General features: G+C 38.5%; 4 protein-coding genes across 4 annotated transcripts; 2 read left to right on the forward strand and 2 right to left on the reverse strand.

Annotated features, from left to right (window-relative positions):
* The first annotated feature begins 2,737 nt into the window (after nt 1-2,737).
* Nucleotides 2,738-7,926, forward strand: LOC121756370 (transducin beta-like protein 3). Its single transcript, XM_042151906.1, has 14 exons — nt 2,738-3,100; nt 3,715-3,897; nt 4,025-4,174; nt 4,260-4,474; nt 4,794-5,079; nt 5,184-5,318; nt 5,443-5,561; nt 5,788-5,944; nt 6,102-6,348; nt 6,430-6,506; nt 6,574-6,693; nt 6,806-6,936; nt 7,012-7,186; nt 7,280-7,926. Exons 1-14 carry the CDS (start codon nt 2,801-2,803, stop codon nt 7,517-7,519), a joined length of 2,535 nt encoding a protein of 844 aa, XP_042007840.1. The 5' UTR covers nt 2,738-2,800; the 3' UTR covers nt 7,520-7,926.
* Nucleotides 7,927-10,507: 2,581 nt separating this feature from the next.
* Nucleotides 10,508-13,614, forward strand: LOC121802514 (cinnamoyl-CoA reductase-like SNL6). The gene is made up of 4 exons (XM_042202200.1): nt 10,508-10,756; nt 10,842-11,002; nt 12,441-12,632; nt 12,899-13,614. Exons 1-4 carry the CDS (start codon nt 10,624-10,626, stop codon nt 13,337-13,339), a joined length of 927 nt encoding a protein of 308 aa, XP_042058134.1. The 5' UTR covers nt 10,508-10,623; the 3' UTR covers nt 13,340-13,614.
* Nucleotides 13,615-14,548: 934 nt separating this feature from the next.
* LOC121756376 (WEB family protein At5g16730, chloroplastic-like) lies at nt 14,549-18,258 on the reverse strand. Its single transcript, XM_042151918.1, has 3 exons — nt 18,025-18,258; nt 17,393-17,588; nt 14,549-17,327 (listed from the first exon to the last, which is right to left on the reverse strand). The coding sequence occupies exons 1-3, from the start codon at nt 18,039-18,041 to the stop codon at nt 14,781-14,783; spliced, it is 2,760 nt and encodes a 919-aa protein (XP_042007852.1). The 5' UTR covers nt 18,042-18,258; the 3' UTR covers nt 14,549-14,780.
* Nucleotides 18,259-22,824: 4,566 nt separating this feature from the next.
* LOC121802521 (ribulose-phosphate 3-epimerase, cytoplasmic isoform-like) lies at nt 22,825-25,914 on the reverse strand. Its single transcript, XM_042202211.1, has 8 exons — nt 25,703-25,914; nt 24,881-24,885; nt 24,652-24,714; nt 24,457-24,563; nt 24,239-24,336; nt 24,055-24,147; nt 23,924-23,965; nt 22,825-23,233 (listed from the first exon to the last, which is right to left on the reverse strand). The coding sequence occupies exons 1-8, from the start codon at nt 25,832-25,834 to the stop codon at nt 23,078-23,080; spliced, it is 696 nt and encodes a 231-aa protein (XP_042058145.1). The 5' UTR covers nt 25,835-25,914; the 3' UTR covers nt 22,825-23,077.
* Nucleotides 25,915-26,114: the final 200 nt, after the last annotated feature.

Here is a 26,114-nt window from a genome sequence, read left to right on the forward strand (position 1 = left end):
GATGGGATATACCCAAACTGGCCCGTCTTTGTGAAGACAATCAAGCATCCGTTCGGACAAAAGAAGTCATACTTTGCGAGCCGTCAGGAAGCAGCGCGCAAGGATGTGGAGCGGGCATTTAGTGTGCTCCAGAGTCTATGGGCGGTAGTCAAGGGTCCTGCACGGCAGTGGTATATTCCCAACATCGGCGATGTCATGTACGCATGTATCATAATGCACAACATGATTGTCGAAAATGAAGCTGCGAAACTGACTCAGTGGACCAATGAAGATGATACGGGTGCAGGTCCAAGTCACGGCGTGGCCACCGCGAATGTGAATATGTGGGTACCTCATGGAGAGGTCGAGCGGATGCATGCATTTGCCGACATGCGGCAAACAGATGCCCATGTTCGACTTCAGAACGATATTATCGAAGAGGTTTGGACGCGGAAGGGTTGACGTTGATGTTAGTACTTTTTTTGTTTTATTATTATGTAATTTTTTTTTCAAATCATGTATGTTTTTTTTAAATGAAGTTGTTAATTTTTCCAGTTCGTATTCGTGTTGAAATTTTATTTCTGTAAACGTAAATTGTTTTATTTGTGATTTTTTTATTGCGGGAAGTCCTAGTTGGAAGGGCGGATTGTGAAGGGGGTGTCCTAGTGACGTGGCAGTGGGATGGGAAGTCCTAGTGACGTGGCGGGATGTGTTTTCGGGATGTCCTAGTGGATGTCCGAGTGGGACATCCGTCCACTGGAGATGCTCTAATAGAATAAGAGAGAGGAAGAAAAAAAATAAAATAGTATTAGTGGACTGTGAGATCCATTATAAAATAGAAAGTTTATAAAGTTTCTATATTTAAGGAACAGCCACCCATGGAGATAGATTCTATTTTTAAGGGTGGGAGTATTGAGATAGATTCTATTTTTAAGGGTGGGAGTATTATTGTTATTTTTTAAATTATTTATCAAAGCCTTTCTGAAAAAAAGCCAGAGGCTAACATGAAAATAGCGGCTTGAAGCAAAACACGTGCAAGTGTATTATTAACTTCACAATTTTCGAACGCATAATATTCAAATAAACGCATTTATACTCGCTCCGTTCCAGATAATTTGTCTCACTTCCTTTTTCGCACTCATTTTATAAAAATAATACTAATAAATAGTTAAAATGAGAAGAAAGTAAAGTAAAAGACAGAATAATATAGATGTGAAAAATGGAGAATCTCTTTATCTCTTCTCTTGCCTACCCACGTGATGGAAGTCCGATGTGTCATTTCAACCCACACGTGAGGGAGCGTGTTAAAATTCATAATTCTTGTCCCACATCGACTTGGTAACGATCCTAGCTCACCTATATAAGCGTGGATAATCCTCCCCCTAATGAGGCCCTTTAAAGGGTGAGTGGCCTGACAAGAGAAGAGATAAAGAGATATAATCCATCATCGACTTTGACCCGCTCTGATACCATATTAGAAATGGGCCACTCACCATTTAAAAGGCCTCATAAGGGAGAGGAGATATAATCCATCATCGATTTTGACCCGCTCTGATACCATATTAGAAATGAGCCACTCACCCTTTAAAAGGCCTCATAAGGGGGATGAGATATAATCCATCATCGACTCACCCTTTAAAAGGCCTCATAAGGGGGATGAGATATAATCCATCATCGACTATAAGGGGGAGGGTTATCCACGCTTATATAGGTGAAAGGCCTCATAAGGGGGAGGAGATATAATCCATCATCGACTTTGACCCGCTCTGATACCATATTAGAAATGAGCCACTCACCCTTTAAAAGGCCTCATAAGGGGGGGAGATATAATCCATCATCGACTTTGACCCGCTCTAATACCATATTATAAATGAGTCACTCACCCTTTAAAAGGCCTCATAAGGAAAGGCCTTATAAGGGAGAGGGTTATCCATGCTTATATAGGTGAGCTAGGATCGTTACCAAGTCGATGTAATACAAGAATTATGAATTTTAACAATAGATAATAGTCTTACCTAGATTATTATTTCTCTCAACTTCACTTATATATTATTTTTGCAAAACAAGTATGAAAAGGGAAGTGGGACAAACTATCCAGGACAAAGAGAGTATTGCAGTATTTAAGAATATCCATCAATGTGGGGTGCACTAGTCATGTACGCACACCAGCATTGCCTCTATTATCAATGAACAACACATGCTAATGACTGACTTAATTGTCGTCGTAGTCCACGGTGTTGAGCTAACTCGTGGTTCTAACCTAATGCTTTTTTTGAGCTTTGATATTCCTAGTTCTATCCAATATAGAGTTTATTACATGGCATATATTTCGTTATTAGGAGCACAAAAAGGGCGACAATGCAGAATGGCTATTCATCATGCTCGAGACGGTCCGAACTGCTAACCCTATTTTTCCAATTGATTAACCAATCCTTGTGTGATTTCGATTCAATTACATCTTTAGTCTTTACTGTTTAAATCGCTATAGAAGCAACACAAAATTGCCACGGTCATTGCCTTCAACTCTATGCACTTGGACACAATGACAAAAACATGCTACAAGCAATAAAAGATGAAAAACAAATTATGTCAATGTATACAAAAAATGTAGTATGAAAAATATTTATGCGTCTACAAACAACATGAAATATTCTTTTAAATGAAAAAATACTAACAAAAAAAAAAATTGACACAAACCTATCAAATAATTTTTCACTATCACTTATACTCACTATATATATATGGAGTAGTATAAAAAGCGGTATCCTTCCGCCGCGAGTTTGTTCTAAAACCCTAAACCCTTCATCTCCGTTGAGCTCTCATGGCGTCGGCGGTGGCGCTCAAGAAGAACTACCGATGCTTCCAATCTCTGCAGCAGTTCTACACCGGTGGCCCCTACGCCGTCGCCTCCGACGCCTCTTTCATCGTCTGCGCCTGCGACGACGCCATCAAGGTCGTCGATTCTTCTAACTCCGCCATCAGATCAACCATCGAAGGCGACTCCGAGCCCGTGACCGCCCTCGTCCTCAGCCCCGACGACAAGTTCGTCTTCTCTTCCAGCCACAGCCGCCAAATTCGAGTCTGGGAGGTCTCCACGCTCAAATGCATTCGCTCGTGGAAGGTTTGGTGCTATTCTATATATTGTCTGTTGGTTGCGATTGTTTTAGTTGGGGTTTGGTGTTGAGGAGTTGGAGCTTGTTTGGAATAGGATGTTGTTCACCTTCTAATTAAGTTAGCTCAATTGTAGGGTGTGGGGTTGGAAATGAATCGGATCAATCTGATTGTGATACTATTCAGCAATGTAGACATGTGTCTTTGTTTGATTTTCAATTGAATATGTTTTCTGTTGGTTGCGATTGTTTTAGTTGGTGTTTGGTGTTGACAAGTTGAAGCTTGTTTGTAATAGGATGTTGTTTATACTATAATTAAGTTAGCTCAATTGTAGGGTTGAAAATGAATTGAATCAATCTGATTGTGATACTATTCAGTAATGTAGACATGTGACTTTGTTTTAGTTTCGATTGGATTTTTGATGAGCTTAGGCATGTACGTGAGCTTGTTTGGAAATTACTCTTTCATATGCTCATCAAAACGTAGATGGAATTAGCGTTAAACTGACAATCATGAGGTCATATATTGTCGTTTGGTCTAGTTTACACTTTACATGCCTCAGCACATTACAATCTGCTTGTTATTTGTTTAAAATTAATTTATGTAATGGCTTGTTGGGGATAGGGGCATGAAGGACCAGTAATGGGAATGGCTTGCCATTCCTCAGGCGGATTGTTGGCAACAGCTGGTGCAGATAAGAAAGTGCAAGTGTGGGACGTTGATGGAGGCTTCTGCACGCATTATTTCAAGGGGCATAAAGGGGTGGTAACCAGCCTCATGTTCCACCCAGACCCAAACCGGTTACTTGTGAGTTCTCTTAGCTGAAACAGAGAAAATAAGTAGATAATGTCTTATTTTCTAATAGTCTTCTGGCTATCTTGTTTTGGAAATCTTCCTTGGATGGATTGAATTGAAGTGATTAAAATTTTCACAGATTTTCTCCGGTGGGGACGACAGCACTGTTAGGGTGTGGGACCTTGTGAAGAAAAAGTGTATCGCAACACTAGAAAAACATCAATCAACAGTTACTTCGATTGCAATATCTGAAGATGGATGGACATTGCTGACTGCTGGAAGAGACAAGGTAAATCCCTAATGGCTGGTTTATATTTTTTCATAGTATTACATTATCTTAGCTGAATCCTAACATCCATCTGTTATAAGTTCAGGTTGTGAATGTATGGGACCTGCACGATTATAGCTGTAAAACTACTGTACTGGCATATGAAGCGCTAGAAGCCGTGTGTACATTTGATGCGGCATCCCCTTTTGCCCTATGTTTGTCAGCATTTGCTCAGAAAAATGGGAAGAAGATCAGCTCATCATCTGTTCAGTTTTTAACAGTTGGTGAACGTGGGATCGTGCGGATATGGAACTCTGATGGGTATGTCATATGTAGTTTCAAACAATTTGAAATCTCCATAAATATGATACTCCTTAGCTGCCTGTTTCTTAGCCACAAGGTTCCTGATCTCTTAAATGTATAAACGCATTCCAGATTTAGTGTCAGGAGTTCAGCTCACCTACTAGTCTGATAGTTATTGTTTCAAAGTTCAGGATAAGTCAAATCAATTCGGCCAAAGTATTATATCTAGCTCCTTCTAAAGTGCCTTAACGATAGCATACATCATTTTCTCTTGCACAACAAGTCACTACCCAATAATTTTTGGTTCAATTACTGAACTTCAATTTCTCTGCAATAGGGCAGTGTGCCTCTTTGAGCAGAAATCTTCAGATTTAGCAGTCAGTTCAGAGAAAGAAGAAGTTAAGAGAGGTTTTACCTCTGCAATGATGCTTCCTTTAGGCCAAGGGTTGCTCTGCGCTACAGCTGACCAACAGTTTCTTATTTATGATTTGGATAAAAACGTCGATAATGGTTTGAACTTGGCCCTGAGGAAAAGACTAATTGGATACAATGAAGAGATTGCAGATATGAAGTTTCTGGGTGATGAGGAACAATATCTCGCAGTTGCTACAAGTGTCGAACAGGTAACTGAATCTTGTAACTCTTGGAAAATTTTTGATTCAGTTTGTTGGCCATGGCTTTCAATTCCATAGAATTCATCATTATTTTTTCTTTGTATCACATATAGATAAGAGTGTATGATCTGGCATCAATGTCATGTTCCTACATATTGTCTGGGCATAGCGATGTGATTCCATGCATTGACACCTGTGTGTCAGCTTCTGGAAAAACACTTATCGTTTCGGGAAGTAAAGATAACACTGTAAGTTATATTTCTTCACAAATTCATATACTCTCTCAGTCTCGCTTGTTAGGTTGGACCGCAGGCTCATGCTTCTTTTCATTACTTGGTTGCATAGTCAGTCTCTATTCAATTACCTCTATAGGTTAGATTGTGGGAAGCCCAAAGCCAACGCTGCATTGGTGTTGGCATAGGTCACATGGGTGCTATTGGTGCTGTTGCTTTCTCGAAGAAAAAGAGGAACTTTTGCATCAGTGGTAGTAGGTAAATATCCTACAAATTTTGGGAATTTGAAACTATCTTCTTTTTTACATACTTGCCATTTGTATCTTTGAATAGGGATCTGGTTTTGGAACAAGTATTGCACTTAGCTGCCTGTTCATAATCTTGGAGATGAATAAATCAGTCATGTTGATCTTTTAAAATGATTTCGCTTTGTGTTGACATCTTGCATCTCTGAAAGTTACCTTCCTGTCTTTGCTTGGTTTAGTGATCGCACATTGAAGGTTTGGAGCTTTGATGGAGTGTCAGATGATGCTGCAGAAGCTTCCAATTTGAAAGCAAAAGCAGTAGTGGCAGCCCATGACAAAGATATAAACTCGTTAGCAGTTTCACCTGATGATAGCCTTGTTTGCAGTGGTTCCCAGGTTAGTAAATTGACGAAAATTGCAAGTAAAAGTATTGTTGAACCGCGTAACACTTATCAAATGAAACCGCTAACTGATTAAATGGTGAATTATACTGAGAGAAACACCAGCAGTGAACATCAATAAATCACTTTCCTTTGTTTCTTCAAATATTCAGGATCGTACAGCGGCCATATGGAGGCTTCCTGATCTGGTCTCAGTTGTTGTACTTAAAGGTCATAAGAGAGGTATTTGGTCTGTGGAGTTCTCTCCAGTGGATCACTGTGTCATAACAGCATCGGGTGACAAGACAATCAAACTATGGGCCATCTCTGATGGTTCCTGTCTAAAAACATTTGAAGGACACACATCAAGTGTCATGAGAGCTTCATTTATTACACGGGGAACACAATTTGTTTCTTGTGGTAAGCTGACTTGCTGATCTCTAATTTACATACTGTGTTCCATAGTTTTGTCCTTTTTAATGTATTTGATTTGGTTTTTAGGAGCTGATGGTTTGGTGAAGTTATGGACAGTCAAAACTCAAGAATGCTTGGCCACTTATGATCAACATGAAGACAAGGTAATCGGTGATGTATGGGAATTTTCATAAACAGATTATTATAGTTGCTTACACATAAATTCTACAGATATGGGCATTGGCTATTGGTAAGAAGACGGAAATGCTTGCTACAGGTGGTGTTGATGCAGTTGTTAATTTGTGGCACGACTCTACAGCAGCGGAAAAGGAGGAGGCCTTCCGTAAACAAGTGCGTCATCTGATTATCATCATCTGTATTTACTGGGATGGTTTACTGGGGAACAGTTTTCGTTGTTATGATTAAAAATACACTATAAAGCATTTTCGAATTATTTTTACAGGAAGAAGATGTTTTGAAAGGGCAAGATTTGGAAAATGCTGTATTAGATCGTGACTACACTAGAGCCGTCCGACTTGCATTTGAACTTCGCAAACCTCACAAACTTTTTGAATTATTTAGTGAAGTCATCAGGTGAAATGATCGTTTTTGTAGTATTGTAATTTGCGATCTTCGTTATATGTCTATCTTAGCTCCACCTTGTTACAGGAAGCCAAACGCGGACGTTCAGATTGAGAAGGCTCTTCGTCCTTTTGATAAGGAAGAGGTTCGTCTACTCTTAGAATACGTAAGAGAATGGAATACGAAACCAAAACTCTGCCATATAGCACAATTTGTTCTGCATTGCCTATTTACCATCCTCCCCCCGACAGATCTAGTCGAGGTACTCAGTCGCAGCATCACCACCTGCACTTGTTTCGCCTTCATTTTTAAATATCTCGAGTTTACATCTCATTGCTTGTGTTTTCTGTAAAAGATGAAGGGCATTGGAGAATTGCTTGAAGGCCTTATTCCGTATTCACAGAGACACTACACCAGAATCGATAGGTTGCAAAGGAGCACATACCTCTTGGACTATACCCTAACGGGAATGTCCGTCATCGAACCCGAAGCAAACGGCACAGAACCAAGAAAGGATTTAGGAGAATCAGCTAGGGAGGAAGGTGAGGACTACCCAGAGCCCAAAGACGCATCAGCAAAAAAGCGAAAAACATGAAAGTCCCAAGATAAAAAGCAGAAGAAGCCGAAGGTGGCGTATGTGAGCACCTTGACTATATCCTCTCCTGCCTAATCCGTTTGATCTGACATTGGAGGTAACATATGCCTTTTGTCCCAAGAAAATATGGCTGTTTGTTTGCAATTGTCGTGCACTTAAAGCTGGCACATCGAATCCGGGTCGTGCTCAAACAAGACGACTCGGATCGTCTGACAGGTCAAGATCCGCCCGCTCATATACGGGCCCTGTTTCTCCAAAGTCCAGAAACAAACAGCCTGTTGTAACTGTATCTCATTAATGCAACGGAACTTATGTTCTAGAACAAATTTATGAGTCGACTCTTTCTACATAGACGAATTTTTCCATGTGGTTTTGCTTATAATATATAGTTTTATTTCCTGATTTTATCGCAATTTATTTGTTTTTTTGTTATATATTCCATTTAGTCTTCACAATGGTAAGATAAGACTATTTTTTTGTTGACATTTCTAATGGTAAAATGAGATTATTTTTTCGTGAATATGTTGCTCCTACTATTCATTAATACTCCTATTTAAAATATTATGTAAATATTTTTATCAATTTCGTTGTATTAAATTTGTGATGTTTCTAAAGTTGGGAGTATTATGTGGTGTGGTGGTTGAAGTATGTGGTAACTGGTAATAATGGGCTGACATAGTTCGAGTTGGATGAAGCTGTAGTTGTTAATAGTATGGGCAACGTGTACGCGTGTTATGACAGCTCACTTATGTAGTCTAGTAGTGTTTGATTTGTGTTCATTTAAATTGAATAAGTGCCATTGGCAATATCATTTTCTATTTATTTAAATATATTTCATTTTCAATCTTGAGTGATTTGATCAATTTTATCACAAAATTTGGAATTTGTGAATGATATTCTAGTTCATCTGGCATCGTGTGACCAATTTGTTATTGTCCTATTTTGTCCAAATCAAGTGATATAACTAACAATTTCGTGATCATGATTTAGGTTCATTGCAAATTTCATTTCATCACTAACCTTAATAAGAATTTTATTTATTTTCTGAGATATATATATTTTTAAAGTGTTTGATGAATTTAAAATTTTAAGCTTGGAATATAATTTATGAATTTAAGAGATTAAGAATACGAAAGAATTGGTATAACTGCTAAATTCGTGAAAGGTTGAGATATTTTAGTATGGGTATAATGAAGTATTTAGTCAAACCTCAACCTCAGATATTTAGCAGCAAATCACATGTGTTAATAGAATAAAAGCTCTGGTTTTGTGAAAAATTTAAAAAAATATCTCCGAGGTTAAAAAAGGTTATCAACACTACATTTTTACAATTAATTATAACATTGAATGAAGTTTTCATATGGTCTATGTTTAGACTTTAGAAAACCTCATCTTTAGTTGAGTTAGCTTTCAATTACAAAATACTAGTACAACTTATGGATAATAATTAGTATCTCAATTCTTTATTTTTACCGATTTCTTCTAGACTCAACACCTAACTATTTACAAAAAATTATAACTAGATAAGAGTTATCTCGATTATTTATCTCTAGCGATTTCTTTACGGCTCAACTTTCAACTACAAAATACTTTATAATTTATGGATAAGAATTATCCTGATTCTTATCTATACTGATTTTTACAAGACTCAACTTTGAACTACAGTACAATTTAAGGATAAAAATAATCTTGCTTCTTTACCATACTGATTTTTTTTATAAAACTCAACTTTCAACTACAAAATACTTCCCCTGTTCCACTTTAGGAGTCACATTTGAGTTCGATACGAGCTTTAAGAAATGTAAAGAAAAGTTAGTAAAAAAACATAGTTGAATGGAAATCCTACTTTTATATATTAGTTTTATAATAAAATATATGTGTAAATATGTTAGTGGAATGTTGAGCCTATTAATATTTATGAAATATTCCAACTTGGACTCCTAAAGTGAAACATCTAAAAGTGGTAAATTGAGACTGCTAAAATGGGATGGATGGATAACAACTTATGGATAAGAATTAGCATTGATTCTTTATCCTACCAAGTCCTCTATGATGTAAATAAATTTTTTAAAACATTTTATGTTTAGACAACCTCCACATACCTACTAACATTTGATGGATCTAAATAAGAGCTAGTATTTTCATTTTAAAATTTAAAAATAGAATTGAATTAGTTAAGTCAGCTAATAATTAACGTACAATACCTACTTTGTGAAAAAAATCGGACAAATAAAATACCACTGTAAAAAATAAATAAATCAAAATACTACTTGGCAACTGCTGATAAAATATAAAAACCATAATAAAAAATTAAAATTCAAAGACTATAACATAAAGGGTATTTTCCTATAACAAAATAGGTAACAAAGAATAATTGATAAGCACTGAATCATATCATGAGCAGCAAAATTAAATACTTACCATTAAAGATCAATTTATCCCCCAAACTAAGAATTTAATTCTCCTCATAAACTGACTATCAATATTATTGCATAGAAGTCTTAAATATTAAAACAACTGTTGTGACATCGTCTCTAACTTTAATTAGTTCAATAGCTACAGAAGACTATATTATACGCTAAATAGGAGAGATTTAGAAAAATAAGTGATTTTTTTTAAAAAGTGAAACTTATGGTAGACAGATGAAAAAATATACAGTAGTAGTATATAATAATTTTTAAAATTTTAAAATAGTAGTAATAAAATAAAAAAAATCGTGGACAGCTATACTAATTGTAATTTAAACAAATCAGATTGATACGTACTTTAATTTAAACAAGTCAGATTGATACGTACTTTAATTTAAACAAGTCAGATTGATAATAAAAAAAAATAAAAATAAAATTTGTGGACAGAAGTGGACTAAAAAACATAGAAATAATACATTATTTTATATCAAATAATGATAATAAAAAAATAACAAAAATAAAATGCGTTGCTTGCCTAAGTCTAATTAACCACCACCTTCCCAACCATCTGCTAACAGCACACGCTGACACACTCTTTCAATCCCCCAAATTTCCTTTCATTTCCTCTGTTTCTCTCTCTATAAATACCCACACTCCTTCCCCAATCACACAACTCCCTCTCTCTCTCTCTCTACAATGGCGCCAGCTTCATTCTGGAACTCATCCAAAACCATCTGCGTCATGGACGCCTCCGGCCGCCTCGGCTCCGGCCTCGTCCACCGCCTCCTCCGCCGCGGCTACACCGTTCACGCCGCCGTCTACAGCCACGGTACGATTTTTTTAGCTCAAACCGATGAATTTTAATTAGGTTTCCGATTTTTTCAAATCGTGACTCGAAATCGTTCGATTTCCAGACGAGATGCAGCGCTACAAGAGGCAATCGATGGAGAAGGAGGAGGATCTGAGAGTGTTTCATTCGGATCCACTGGATTACCACAGCATTTTGGATGCGCTCAAAGGCTGCTGCGCCTTGTTCTACTCATTCGAGCTCCCCTCCGATCACCCTACATACGATGTAAGTCTCTGTTTAATTCTCCCCCTTTTCACCCGCCTTCTGCCGAAAAACTGTAGAGAGAGAAATTAGGTTGACTGGTTATAGCTTTTAGTAATTATTAAATTCATTTGATGGAGAGATCCAGCTACAGATCATGAAACATTGAAACCAAGTTTTAATGGCTGCTTCTAGAATTATGTTATTGTGCTTATTTGTCTATAGCTTTGTAGGACGTCTAAATGAGCAAACCAACACAAGCACGTGTGAATGTAAACTAAGTATGAATTATATTAGAGTTTACGAATTATATTAGAGCATTAGCAATAGGGCGCCCTAAGGGACGTCTTAAAGTCCGCCCTATACACCGTTTTATTCTCGTACCCTTTCAACTGCAGTGGAGCGTCCTATAAGCCGCCCTAAAGGCCGTCCTATAGGTTTCACTATTGTTTTGTTAATTAATTTAAATGTTTTTAAATATGTCAATGTAAAATAATTTAAAAATACCACGATTAATTAAAAACGACAAATCTTACATTAATTAAAAAAAAAGTTTTACATAAGTTAGAAATGAAAAAAGTTTACTACTCTACCAAAATCCCAACTTGCGGCGCAGCTCATCGATCATCCCCTGGCGGTATTCGGCTTTGGCCGGGTCCTGACATTGCATGAGGGCGTTGTGCGGAATTAAAAACACGTTGCATCGTCCGCGTCGCCCACAGTGGGCGGACGATCTATACGGCGCGGACGATGCATCAGACATCGTCCGCGCATCCACAGTGGGCGGACAAGGGCGCGCCCGAGGCATTGGGCGGCCTATCGTCCGCCCCTTGCGGATGCTCTTAAGGAAAAAGTGATTCTTGTCAAATTTTAATATTTTCTGATATCTGAAAATTTCTACTGGAGATGCACCACTTTTTTATGTGGAAAAGAAAATTTATAAAATATCAAATATATAATCTGACGACACATCATCAACATATTACAAATATACACTTTTCAATGACAAAAATGGGAAAATTGTTGAAATTGATTTTTACCGCCGGTTTGAAAAGTTGCCCTAATGAAATTTTGACAAAAATTTTAATTTGGCGTGTTCTATTTATTTATTTTGACGTATTTCAATAAGTCATTGATTACGTTTCTCTTTTTTATTTCCTTCATGTTTTTTTATCTATAGCTTTCGTCTTTTCTTCTAGATATGTTTGCACAGGTGTATCATGTATGTATATCGACTAAAGATATCAAGAGAAATTTGATTTTAATTGACTTTTAATCATCAACATCATTTTCTTTTTTCTTTTATCTTAAAAGTTCATCTTATCTATTCAAAATGGTTGAAATCACAGTTTCGAATTATTTCACACGGAATCTAGAGCGTGACATAAATCGCAATCAAATACGTAAACTAGGTAACATAACCGCACTCAATCACGTTATGTGTAAAATTGCATTTGTGCAGGAATTTATACGTGAATTGGAAGTAAGAGCGGCCCACAACGTGTTGGAGGCATGTGCCCAGACGGACACCATCGAAAAGGTTATCTTCACGTCGTCCGCAACCGCGGTCGTGTGGAAGGAACATGACAAAGGCCACGCCTTCGATGTCGACGAAAGAAACTGGAGCGACGTCAACTTCTGCAAGAAGTTTAAGGTATTCCCAACTCCCTGCCTTGCTTACCTTATTTGATGTATTTCTTCTCGGTACTGGATTTAAGAAAGTGTTAGCGGTGATAAAATAAAAATTAGAGAAATAGTAAAATCGAAAAATTCATACGTAAAGTAGAATGGGAAATAAAAGTAAGAGAGATTAAATACGTTGATTTTTATAAAATAACTCAAGTAGTGTGAGATAATCAACAATGTAATAACGTGGAACAACTCAAAGTGGAATAAGACATATCGTATTCTCGTATGCAGTTATGGCACGGGCTGTCGAAGACTGTGGCCGAGAAGACGGCGTGGGCGTTGGCGATGGATCGGGAGGTGAACATGGTGTCGATAAATGCTGGGCTATTGATGTACCCCGATTTGAGCATCAAGGACCCCTACTTGCTCGGGGCCGCCGAGATGTTCAAGGACGGCGTCCTCGTCACCGTCGACCTTGAGTTCCTCATCGATGCACACATCTGCGTCTTCGAGGACGTCACCTCGTACGGCCGGTACCTGTGCTTCAACGGCATCGTCAACTGCAACGACGATGTGGTGAAGCTGGCGAAGATGCTCTTGCCATCGTCGTCGTCATCACAAGACGTGTTCAACGACGACAGCGTGCACCAACAGAGGATAAGCAACGGCAAATTGCGCAAGTTGATGGTGGATTTCAAGAGTGGATTACAAGTCACAAGCAAAGACGAATGAATCGATTGATTGATTGTTTTGTTAGAGGGAATAGAGGAAAAGCTTGGACAGTTTGCAAGAAAGGAGATGATGCACTGGCATTGTACATTGCATATGTTCAGTAAAAATGAACAAAATCAAAGTCATATCTTAGAATATTTTCTAGATCAAACTAAAATAGTGTTCCCTATATATGAATGTGATGTGATTCTTTGAACCTAGCAAACGAAAAGTGTAAAGTGGTTAATATCATAGATTATTCCCTACATTGAACTTGGCCACTTTGGACTTTGAAACATAGTTTAGTTGATAACACGCTTCTCTTCTTCTATCTAATAAGCCGGAGGTCAAGTAATCTTGTAAGTAAATGGAAAACCATTATTGATCAAATTCCCAAAAAAAAAAACTAAAAACTTGGCCACAACCAAACGGTCATGTGATGTGCTACATCTGATGAAATAGACACACTTATACTTGGATGAGTGTAGGTGTGTCATGTAGCGTCATTACACTCCTATACTACTATACATCTCGTTTTTCTCATAAGAAGTTTAGGTATAATCCATATACAAATGTATAGTAATGTAATGCTTCATACTTTATGTGAGCATCATTCTCATTTAGTCCACGTTGACATTTATTTTTTTTGTTTTATTCATTTAATTTAATGCTAATATTGTCAAAAAATTATTAGTAACATCATTAAATTTACGAAAATAGCATAAAATTAAAATTCAATTTGTTCTTTTATTCATATTTTTGAAGTTGGAGAGAATGTGAACAAATCTAACCTTGTTTTTAAAACTTGCAAAATTAATGACATTAATAATAAAAAAAATCTACATTAATAATGACTTATAAGATATTAAAAGTAAATTGAATGGATAAAACAAAATTAATGCTGACGTGGATTAAACGAAAATAGTAGGAGTACTTACTAATGGTGCTCATTAAGATATGTAGCACACCTTTTACCTCCAAATACAATAAATCATCCCAATAACAATGTTCAATAAGGCAAACAAACATGATCAATTGATACATATCTAAGTGTATTTCATCGGATGTTGCACGGAGATGACAGTGGTAACACGCAAAACTTTATAAAGCCACCATGTATGTAAAAAAAGATCATTATGCTACTTTCTAATGTTAATCTACACTAATGTACTCAGTTGGTAAGACGGTTCCTCAGTTCGACCTCAAATCACGGCACACAATGATCACAAGTAAGAAAAGGGGCATCTCCACAACATAACTCACATTACATTGTCAGACAAATGATATGCTAAAGATAATGATACAAATCTCCAGTTTCAAGTTTTCAGACAAACCTATAACAAGAGGGGTAATATTGGAACCAAAAAATGAAGCAAATGACCAAAAGCAAATTCAATATTGCATGTGGAAAAATATTCACTGTACCTCCCTAAAACAGAGATACTATAATATAAGTCTGCTATCACTTGTGATTGCTACTACCCTTCTTCTTCAACAGGCTTCCAAACTTCTGCAGCAAAGGCTTCTTCTTCTTCTGACTGCCTGACTTCGAAGGTGGGCTCCCGTTGTTCCCGGCGCTATCACCTGACACTGCCTCATTAACATGATCATACAAATCAGCGCCTTCCCCTTTTGAGTCTAGCTCATCCTCGAACGATTCTTGCTCCGTTTCTCTCCCGGGAGAGAAGTCCTTCGCGTCGATCTTGCAGCTTTCCCACATCTTGAGGTCGACTTCTGTGGATTCTGCGTTTTGTTCGCCATCTTTTAATTTCCCATTCGAGTTCTCGACTTCGTTAGCTTCAGCTTGCTGCTTCTCCTTGACAGGCAGCTCGTTTGGTTGAGACCGGGGCTCGGCTGCACGCCTCACATCTCCCGTACCATTTGGTTCGGAGAATTCTACCACTTTCGGAAGCATATCATAGTCCTTCTCACAGTCCGTCAGGTCGCCACTTTCTTTCTCCTCCTGCTTGGCCAGAGCTTCTTCGAGCGACTTGGATAGCTCCTCGGCTTTTTCCTGAGACGCTGCTTCCCTCCTGCGCAGATCCTCATTCTCCGCAAGAATTCTCTGCAGTCGGCCTTCCATATCATTTAAACACTCTTTCAGCCTCGCACTCTCCTCCTTCGCTTCGCCATGTACATGCTTTAGGTACGTCGCCTCTGAATCAGCTTCGCTGAAGGACTTATTCAACCGCCCTATCTCCTCTCTCATTGCAGACGACTCTTCCTCCGCCAGTTTTAGCAAGCTAACCAGCCGGCTCACTTCGTTTTTCATGCTAACATTCTCTTCTTCAGACTGCTTCACTGAGTTCGCCATATCTACCTCCTGCTCCTCATACTCTGCCTTCAAACTACCATAATCAAGCTTCGATTGTTCAAGCGATTTAATTAGCCTGCTCATTTCGTTTTCCATATGGGATTTCTCTTCCTCAAACTTTCTAACAGAGCTCACCAAATCTTGATCCTTCTGCTCCAACTCGGCCTCCAAGATACCATATTCGTGCTTCGACTGTTCAACTGAATCCGTCAGCCTATTTATTTCGTTTCCCATGTAGGACTTCTCCTCTACAGATTTCCTCGTGGTGTTCACCAAATCTAGCTCCTTCTGCTCCAACTTGGCCTTCAAGTTACCACAATCGTGCCTCAACTCCTCGACTGAATCAGTAAGAGCATCAATCTGTTTTCTTGCATCATTTATCATACTTTCATACTTCTCATTCGTTGAGTTCAGAGACAGTTTCAGATCCTCTTTTTTTCTTTCGTAACTCTCTTTCTCAGCCTTACTAGAGATTAGCTTTTCCTTCATGTCTCTTGCTTCCAAAGAGACTTCGTGCAATGCTGATGCCAAACTCTCCAACACCTTCTTGTTTTTCTCCTCTTCGTCTCTGGATGTTTCCAGCTCTTTAGCGAGCTTGCTCTTCTCTTCTAACAGCGTTTCTAGGCTAGCAGCAGCGATGTTTTCGTTGTTCAATGCAATGCTTCTCATTTCTCTAGTGACTTCGAGTTCAGACTCGAGCACTTCAACCTTCTTAACCAGTTCAGAAGATTCTTCAATAGCTCGCTGAAGACTACGCTCTGTTTCCTCCAAGTCACCTTTCTGTCTATCGCTCGAGAACTCCAACAAACCGAGCTTCTCCTTAAGCACCTTGGTTTCAGACTTTGCTTCATGCAGCAGTTCATTATTCTCTTCTAGTTTCTTCACAGCGGTTCCAAGAGATTCTGAAGCCAACTTTTCTGATTCACGCGCTTGGTCAGCCTGAGACGCTAGCTCCTCGACTCGTTGATGAAGCTCCGTCACTAGATTATGCGCATAACATTCAGACATCTTCCAAGCCTCGAGATCAACATTGAGTTGCTCCATTGCTGCCTCTTTCTCGGCCAATTCCTCCTCAAAAAGCTTCGCTTGTTCAAGTTCTTGTCTAAGAGAATGCATCTCCAACTCTAAACCTGACACCAATTCGTTGTTCTCAACAGCCTGTATCTCCACCCTCGACTCAAGCTCAGATTTCAAGCGGATCACTTCAGCAGACAGAACCTCGACCTTCTCCGCATGAATCTCAGCTATTTTTGTTGCATCGTCAGCATGGCTCAGTGCCTGGTTCTTCGCAGCAGACGTCATCGACAGTTCTTGCTTCACCTTCTGAAGCTCCTGAGTCGCAGACAGCAGCGCAGCCACATCCACGGCATGCTGGCTCCTCACATCCTCCAACTGCTTCCGCCATTCATCTTCCTTCATGTGATTCGCCCCGAACCCCACCTTCTCCATCTCAAGCGCCCGAAATTTCTCAATCTCAGAATTCTCCTCCGCTTGTTTCTGAGCCTGCAGAGCTTCCTCAAGCTTCCCGTTCGCCTCATCACACAATCTCTGGGCTTCCTTCACCTCATCAAGAGCCCTCGCCTTTTCCTTCTCGACTGAATCCAGCTTCTCATTCGCCTTCTTCAGCTCCTCCTGCGCTTGACTCAGCTCCACCTGAAGCTCCGAAGACGGCCTCACCATACGCGTTGGCTTTCTCTGACACGAAATATAAGATCAGCACAATGCAACTACGCATTCAAAACATAGTCGCTTCGACTTACATCAGTCGGGGTGCTGGGCTTAGGCGACATCCTCTCCACTTTAGCCTTGGGCGTGACTGATCCCGGGGATCGATCCATGGAGAGGCGGCCATTTTGCAACGAGGAAATCGCTTCTCCACTAGGCCTAGCAACTCCCCTGCTGATTCGAGGAGTTGCCGGAGATCCTTTAGCATTTGGAGTTCCAGATAAGCTAGATCTACACAAATCAGAAATTCTTCAACTGTTTCAACTTTAAATTTTCTAACTATAGCTAAAAATGCAAGATCCACAAATGCACTATTCATTGCACATTTCAGGCATGAAATCCAATTTCACAAAAATACTAGTTACTACTATAATCCAAAATTCCAAATAAAGAATATTCTCTGCGAATTCCATTTCTACAGCAAATCCACCCAAAAAAATTGAAGCACAAAACCTAAATAAATTAAACAGGATAACTATACAAGTTCCAAAAACGAGAAATTAAAGTGACAATTTCTAGCTCCAATGTGTGTTTTTCTTCTCAATAAACACATATCTGATCACCAAACACGAAAAATGTCAGATTCATTTTTTTTCAAAAGAAAAAGAAATTCAAACACACAAAAATCAAATCATCAGATCCACCACAAAAGTAGAGCTACGCTTACTTCGATTTAGCAGACATGGCGCAAAATCGAGAAACTATTGCTGCAATTCCTTCAAAAAGATTAGAAGCTGGGGTTTATCTATAATGTCGACATCGTGGAAGAGAAGAGAGAATTATGACTCCAAACTCTGGGAATAAACCTGAATCCAAAATCTGTACTTGGACAGTTGGACTGGAGTTACCACGGGGAAGGATCCTCTACGGTGGTCAGCAGCCCATGCTTTGCTACAAAACGCATAAGTTTCCTAATGAAACGTCAGCAAACACTAGAACGGCAATAAGAGCATCTTCAATGGTAATAGGCCAGCCATAGGCTAACCAAAAACTCCACCTGTCACATCATCAGGACCAGCAACTGGACAAGCAATAAGCTAGCCACAATAAACAAAATTATAAAAAACAAATAATTAACAATCACATAAAATACGGAATTAAATTTACGACACAGATACGGGAAAATTCAATAATAATAGTAAAATTTTAAAAAGTACATTAATTAAAAAAACCCTCAACCACACAGAAGCCCCCGCCTCCGCCTCACTCCTCGTGGCCGTCGCCGCCGCAGTCATCGCCGCAGTTGTCGCCGCTATCCTGGACCCCCAAATCTGCGGCATCTGAGCCCGCATCTGAGCCCCCAACTGTGCCGAGGCGGCATCCAAATCGACCCGCATACACTCGAGCATTGAGTGAAGAAACCTCTTCTCCACGGGGTCAGTTGCCGCCCTCCATTCAGCTAAGATCTTGTGCATCTGAGCCCGCGTTTGTTGACGCGCGAAGAAGGCGAGCTCGGTTGGCGACTTGCCAACAGGGGGTGCCGACTGGACCTCCTGGGACCCCTGGGCGACCCCCCTCGCTACCTGTTGCACCCGCCTTTGACCAACCGGGCAAGTGCTGCGAGTAAACAATGGAGGGGACGGGAACTCCTGAACATCTTCGGCCAGCCAGCATCGATACCTACCTGAAACTTCTCGGAGTCCATCGGCACCTCATAGCAGTTCTAGTAGGTGAACTCCTTATAAAGCCCGGGCACGGGGAAGGCTTTCTCCGCTATCCTCCTGCAGTCCTCGTCAGTTTGGCCACTGGTCTGCATGCGGAGGGCGTTGGTGTACAAGCCCAAAAATCGGGAGACCGCAACCCTGATTCCGTCCCACCCCTTCCGGCACTCCTCCCCGCTGTGTGGCCTCCCCTCCGGGCAAAATGCTGCTGCTGATATTTTAGCCCACAAGTTGACGATCCTCTGATTGTTCGAATAGAGGGGATCATCGCAAACACTCGCTCAAGCCTTGGACAGCGCGACGTTCTCCGCATCCGTCCACTTCCTCCATGTCGGGCTGTCGTCATCAGCCGGCTGCGACGACTCGCCGACCACCCTTTTGCCCTTCCCCTTGCCCTTCTTCTTCTTTGGTGCGCCCCGACCCTGCCCTACTTTCCCCGTTTGAACGGGAGTGTCCGCATCCTCGAGATCTATCTCCAACTCCTCTAAGGAGAAAGTCTCACACCCAGTAAACTGCGTCTCCGATGGGGTCGATGTGTGCGAAGAAGCAGTCAAAAAATCAAGATTGGGGCGAAAGACATTGTCCCCCCGGCGTCCCCTGCATCCCAGGCTGCCACCCCGGCATCATCTACATCCCGGGTTGCATCCCCGGTACCCCCTGCCCGCCCTGCATCTCCTGCCATCCCGGCATATTACCCCCGCCTGCCATCCCGAGCATCATCTGCTGCCAATGCTACAAGTTGTAGTACCCGGCCATCGGACCCTATCCACCTCCCACGGGTACTGTGGGAGTTTGAGACCCGCTAGTCACTAGAGTTGTTCTCCATTTTGCTTTATTGCTCTTGTACAGAAATTAAGTGAGAGAGAAAACTCGTTATAACAAGCGGTGCGAATGAAAATGACGTGCAAATCGCGTATATATTGTGTTTCGAAAAAATTTTTTTAAAGAAAAGTGTTGGCCGATCACCCAGTCTTAAAAATCGGCGTGCGCTCGCCGAAATTCTCATCATTTTTCCGCTCACCGCCTACAATGATTCGGCTAGCAGACCGGCCAGCACCGAGAATTGGCTAGCCGGTCCGCTAGCCTCCATTGGAGATGCTCTAAACATTTTTTATTCAATTCATCCCACCATCCTCCACCCCCTGCCCATACCCCACGTTTTCTTTTAATCCGTTGGAGTATTTGTTTTGAGTATCTATACACAGACCACAATAAACATTTATCATTCAATTCATCCCCATACCCCCTATCCCTACCCCACGTTTTCTTTTAACCATTTACATGTTATTTGGATTATATTCATTTCATCTTCCACAGTAAATTGATAAACAATTCTTTTAAAAATGATTTGGTATGAAACTTGGCATGAAGTATTTCTTTTAATTCATTTACTTTTGAGGTAACAAATCCTATTGAATTCTTTTCATATTTTTATTTTTAATTATATTTCTTATTGAATTCATTCACATTAATTTATTTTTTGTTACACTAAAAATGCCGTTGAATCCTTTGTAATCATTTTCTTAATATTTCATATTTATTAATTATTTTTGTAAGTTTAATATACTATGATTGAGTTTCAATAACATGCATTCGATTCAAAAGTAAGTAACTTTTTGGCTAGACATTTTAATTTTTTCATTTTGATAATTAAATTTAAGGTGTTTTTATTAAATAAACATATAAAAGTATACCATAAAAAAGAATAAAAATATTAAGGAAAAGAAGTGTATTTCTGTTAAACCACAACATACATTTTTTTTTCCTTTTAATATTTTTTATTTTATATTTTTAATAACAAAATCTAATTTAAATATCAAAATGACTTATAACTATAAAAATTAGAATAAAATAACATTTATATACAAAATACTGTACAACAAAGAAATCCTAATAAAGAATTAAAGAAAACGGATTAAAAGAAAACGTGGGATGGGTAGGGGGTGGTGTGATAAATTGAATAATTAAATGTTTGTTGCCGTTTCGGTGTTTTCTGCCGTTTCATTAGGAAACTTATGCGTTTTGTAGCACAGTATGGGCTGCTGTGGTTTTAACCACAGAGGATCCTTCCCCGAGTTACCACGGAGTGATTATAGGAAAGAGAAAAAAAGTAAATTTTTTAAAAAAAATGGGAATGGAAATATTTGGGGAGGTAGATTTGAGTTGGAGTATTCTTGTCGCAGATTGAGTCAAACAACCGCTGCTCATTCTCTTTTTTCCTCTACCATCTTTAATTAGAGATGGAATTACCATATTACCCCTGCATTTCCTCCATTGCAAGATGGGCTCAGTGAAAGACAAAAGGAAGAGAGAGACTGTGAATTCACTGCTTCTTTCCAACTGAAAAGAAGGTTGACAGAGAACTGTCATGAAAGAGATAAACTTTCAAGATTGAAAATTGTTTCCTTAAATTTGATTATATAAGATGAATCTCACGACTTGCAAAATAATTAAATTTACTCTGTCCTGTCCCATATAGAGGTCATACTTTGGTAATGTCACAAAATTTTAGAAAATACATTTTTTTTGGTAATGTCACAAAATTTTAGAAAATATTATTTTGTATGTCAGGTGGAGAAAGAAAATATTATATATACAAAAGTATTAATGAGAGAGAATTCCTACTAATACTTATACCTACTATTTATCTATTCAATTAACCATATTAACCAACAAATTCTAAAATCTCGTATCGATTAAGAAATGTATCATCTTAGTCGAGACGGATGGAGTAGTATATACTAGTAGTATTGTGAATATTTATTCTACAACAAGTGTAGATGGTCAGTTTGTTCGTTTCATGCACGTAGTATATTGTTTAATAGTACATGTTTTTATAAGTTATGTGATTGATCAAAAATTGACCAAACTTTGTGTTTTTTTACGACATTTTGCAAAGTTTGTATGTCAAGGTTATGATTAATATGTGGAGTAGGTTTTCATTTGGAAAGTTTTGTTATAAGACCCAATTAAATGTTTTCTATTGATGTTTATTGAGATTGGAATAAATTCAAGAAAAAGATAGAAAATCTTATACTACTACACTATGCTTCAAGATTCAATTTTCAGACTTTATTAAGAGAGAAACTTTAATCAAGAATGAACATTTTCTTTTGTTTATTGTGAAATTGGGATTAATGTAATGTGTGGATTTATTGGTTTAATTTGGAAAGTTTTGTTGGAAAAGACATAATTAATTGTTTTCTGCTGATGCGTTTATTGTGGTAAGATGTGCTATTAATAACTTGGATATATGAAATTTGATTGGATTTGCATGTTCCATACTTAATTAGTTAGTGATTCTTACATGGGATGTAGTAATTAATAATCAAGCACACATACAGAGATATCTCAACAGATCTATCAATACTTGGCGAAAATATGGTGATTTTATAATTGTTAGAATCAAGAATTATACACCATAACTCATGATCTGTTACGTTTTGGACATGATCCAATGGACGAGGGTGATATATTGGGCCAATTTCACATGGATGTCGGTTTAACCGAAACCCCACGTGTTGATTCGAATAGTACACTGAATTTAGAAAATTCATGCTAAAAATTTATAACCTGACAAAATTTCAGTCCATTTAGCCACAATCGAAAAGCTAGACCTAATCTACAGAATGTGATATACTAGGCTGATTTCACATAGATGTTTGGTAAAGATGCCAATTCAGTTTGAAACCCAAAACCTTACTTGAATTGTTCGCTAAAAAAATTCAGTCCAATGAGCCCACAAGTGAGTAGAGCTAACACGAAAACCGACAAGCAGTCCATTGTATTTGTATCGAAACTCAATATGAGGAGAGTAGAAATTTCATTTGTAAATATGTGCGCACACAGCATCAAGAGTAGGTCCAAAACATACGGACACCTGAATCACAATACAAGCAATGTCTTCAACTGTATAACACTGATCTAAATATGTGAACATGGTAATAAACTTGACATAGATGTATTTTAATTATTAAATAACTATGATCCCAAAATAGACTGTAATAATACAGTTCAAAGCAATCGATTATAGGCCGCCATCCTCGTCCCTCGGAGTAGCTAACTACTTTTCTGGGCATTCTCTACACTCTTGTACAGTAGTGATATAACATGAGCAGGATCTGGAGCTCCAAATACTGAGCTCCCCGCAACAATGCAGTTTGCTCCTGCTGAAGCAGCCAGATCGATTGTCGAAGGTCCTAAACCGCCATCGACCTACGGAGAATCAAATTTTCATCGTTGATCAAGTGGTTAGATTTATCACGCGGACGACTCAATCATAATGGATGCAATCTGACGATAAATGTTTTCTGGCTCATGTTGATATTCATTTCTTTCTGAGAGTATAGCTATGCATTAGTTAATTCTCTAGATTTAGTTCTAAGGTATGTTGGCAAGCCTAGTAAGAAAACAGCAATAATAATACTATGATGAATGTTTTGCACAAATAGTAAGAAAATTGAAAGTTTGTGTGGGGTGTGTGTTTGTGCAGTGTTTGTGTTCAGTGTGTGTTGTGTGCGTTTGGAGTTCTCAAATTTTACAACTATTTGTAATTTCAAACATTTAGTGTTGCCATGGCATTCAAATTGTAGAATTATGAAGATTTGGAATTGCAATTCGATTTAAAATACAAATATTTTTATACCAAGTAGTGGATTTGAAAGTAAAGGCTCTGAATGTAAATCCACACCCTCAATTCCATGGGTATCAAACAAAACTACATATAATTATATGTATATAATATATATTTATACAATTATACAGCTTGAGTTCTTAGGTAAATGTGGGCAAGCCTAGTAATCACTGGCTGTCAAAACTATGGTAATAATTCATTGAAATAAAATAATATTATGATGAATATTAACACATATAGTAAGAAAACTGAAATTTAATTTAGGCAGTCACCTCTATGTCAAGTGATGGATACTTCTTCCGCAGAACGCGAACCTGAAATTTGATAGTTATTGTGTTATGTGCCACAAGAAAAATGGTCAGCGGGAAATAAAACGTTGGAGTGGGGAATATGGTTCACTTACCTTATCCATCATTTCTGGCATAAACTTTTGCCCACCAAATCCAGGTTCTACTGTCATAATGAGAACCATCTCCACGGGATTTTCACCCTCAAGCTGTCAACGTGGAAAGCCAAGTTAGAGACAAAAATCTTACTCATGAACTCATTTATATACCACCCAAGTAATTATATTCAGAATCACATACCAGTGGGAAGACCTCTTCAACCGGGGTTCCAGGCTTCAAGGAAACGCCAGGCTTCATACCCTTTGACTTGATCTTCTGCACAAGTTCTTGCCAATTATCTGCAAGACTTGACATGTTTAAATAATCAATCATCACTATCAGCATAATCCGATTATAATTCTAGACATAGAGTAACCAGAATAAGAGGAACGGAGAAAGTTCAGAGAGCAAAAATCCACCTTTAGAGACTTCTACATGAAAGGTAAAACCAGAAGCACCTGCTTTTCCAAACGGCTCAACATAATCTATAGGATTTGTTACCATCAGGTGGCAATCTAAATACGCTCTGTAAAGTAAGAATTTCCAATATGATCATCAAAGAGAGAACATCAGAATCTGAGAGTTGATATTTGAGGAAACGATGAAGTCATTACTGTGTGTGCTTTCTCAGGCTCTCAATCACTGGAGCCCCAATTGTGAGGTTTGGCACGAAATGACTGTAAAACACAACACCGGTATCAGCTCAAATAATCCAATAGTTAAATTCCAATTGAGGTAAGAGATTTAGTAACATCTTGAATATTTTGCAGGCTTGGTATATGATCATCAGCAGCAGAATGTGAGATAGATGACTCTTTAAACGAGTAACAAGTAAGAACCTACCCATCCTGCAATAAACAAGAAATCAGTTACAGCGCATGCCAAATTCCCAACGAACGTTCATCACTACAACTAAGTTAGCTGCAAAAACTAGCATTAGATTCGCAAAAATATGCGACACAGCAAGAACAATATCAACAGTCTCTCACATTTTAATTCCACAAATCGATGATGTGTACTGATTTATTGCACGTTTCCATGTGTAAATAATGCCACGATCTATGAACAATCATCAGTCAATCATTTCAAAATTTTGATCCAAATGTTGGACTAGTTGGAGAACTATCAAATCGGTACTTCAAACTCTAACTTAAGGATGAGGTGGTCGTTTATTTGAAGAGATGTAAACCTCGACCCTATTGAAATTAATCGAATTGAATACTAACCCGAACTGTTCGAACTCAATTTCAGTTCAATTCAATAATAATAAGCTAACTACTATTAAGCTACAAAATGCAAACGATTCTAGCTCAATTTCTCTTGGTTCTATTCAAAGCGATGTCTCGAATAACTCGTGCTTTAAACCTCAAATTTCAGTTCAATTCAATAACAATAAGCTAAATAGGGAGTTTTAAGTTACAAAACGCAAATGATTCTAGCTCAGTTTCTCGAATAAATCGTGCTTTATACCTCAAATTTCAGTTCAGTTCAATAACAATAAGCTAAACATTAAGTTACAAAATGCAAATGATTCTAGCTCGATTGCTCTTCGTTCTATTCAAAGTGATTTCTCGAATAAATCGTGCTTTGAACCTCAATTTCAGTTGAATACCAAAAATCAACCCGATCAATACACACAAATCGAGAAATAGAAAATGAAAATACCATAATATCCATATGCAGCCAATCCGCGCCGCATCGGATCATCCGTTCCGCCTCCGACGCTAGATTTGCGAAGTCCGATGATAGCATAGACGGTGCGATTTTTGGCTGCACCATTTCGTTGATTTTCTTCATCTTCTACCAACTTCGCCTTCGCCGCAGCTACCAAACTGGAAAGAGATTTAGAGAGGATAGTTAATGGCTTAATGCAGATTGCAATTACAAATGAGTTGAATTTTGGATTTAAACTTTTTCAGCCGATATTATGGAATTGATTTGATTGGGCCGAATGTATTTTGGTATGATTGGGCCTTTGATGTAAGTTTAAGGCCTAAATATGATCAATTTTTTGGGCTAATATAATGGTTTATTTATGAATAGAAATAGTTAAATTTGAATCGATCTGAAAATTCGA

This window comes from Salvia splendens, chromosome 1 (assembly GCF_004379255.2).
Source record: "Salvia splendens isolate huo1 chromosome 1, SspV2, whole genome shotgun sequence".
In the NCBI taxonomy this organism is placed as follows: Eukaryota; Viridiplantae; Streptophyta; class Magnoliopsida; order Lamiales; family Lamiaceae; genus Salvia; species Salvia splendens.

Coding starts and splice junctions, on each gene's coding strand:
- LOC121756376 (XM_042151918.1), bottom strand. Junction 17,328..17,392: donor AGCCCAGCACCCCGACTGAT/GTAAGTCGAAGC, acceptor ATTTCGTGTCAG/AGAAAGCCAACGCGTATGGT.
- LOC121802514 (XM_042202200.1), top strand. CDS start 10,624: ATGGCGCCAGCTTCATTCTGGAACTCATCCAAAACCATCTGCGTCATG. Junction 10,757..10,841: donor CGCCGCCGTCTACAGCCACG/GTACGATTTTTT, acceptor TTCGATTTCCAG/ACGAGATGCAGCGCTACAAG. Junction 11,003..12,440: donor CCGATCACCCTACATACGAT/GTAAGTCTCTGT, acceptor GCATTTGTGCAG/GAATTTATACGTGAATTGGA.
- LOC121756370 (XM_042151906.1), top strand. CDS start 2,801: ATGGCGTCGGCGGTGGCGCTCAAGAAGAACTACCGATGCTTCCAATCT. Junction 3,898..4,024: donor CAGACCCAAACCGGTTACTT/GTGAGTTCTCTT, acceptor AAATTTTCACAG/ATTTTCTCCGGTGGGGACGA. Junction 6,349..6,429: donor AACACAATTTGTTTCTTGTG/GTAAGCTGACTT, acceptor TTTGGTTTTTAG/GAGCTGATGGTTTGGTGAAG.
- LOC121802521 (XM_042202211.1), bottom strand. CDS start 25,834: ATGAAGAAAATCAACGAAATGGTGCAGCCAAAAATCGCACCGTCTATG. Junction 24,337..24,456: donor TCATGTAGAAGTCTCTAAAG/GTGGATTTTTGC, acceptor CAAGTCTTGCAG/ATAATTGGCAAGAACTTGTG. Junction 24,148..24,238: donor TTGAAGAGGTCTTCCCACTG/GTATGTGATTCT, acceptor CCACGTTGACAG/CTTGAGGGTGAAAATCCCGT.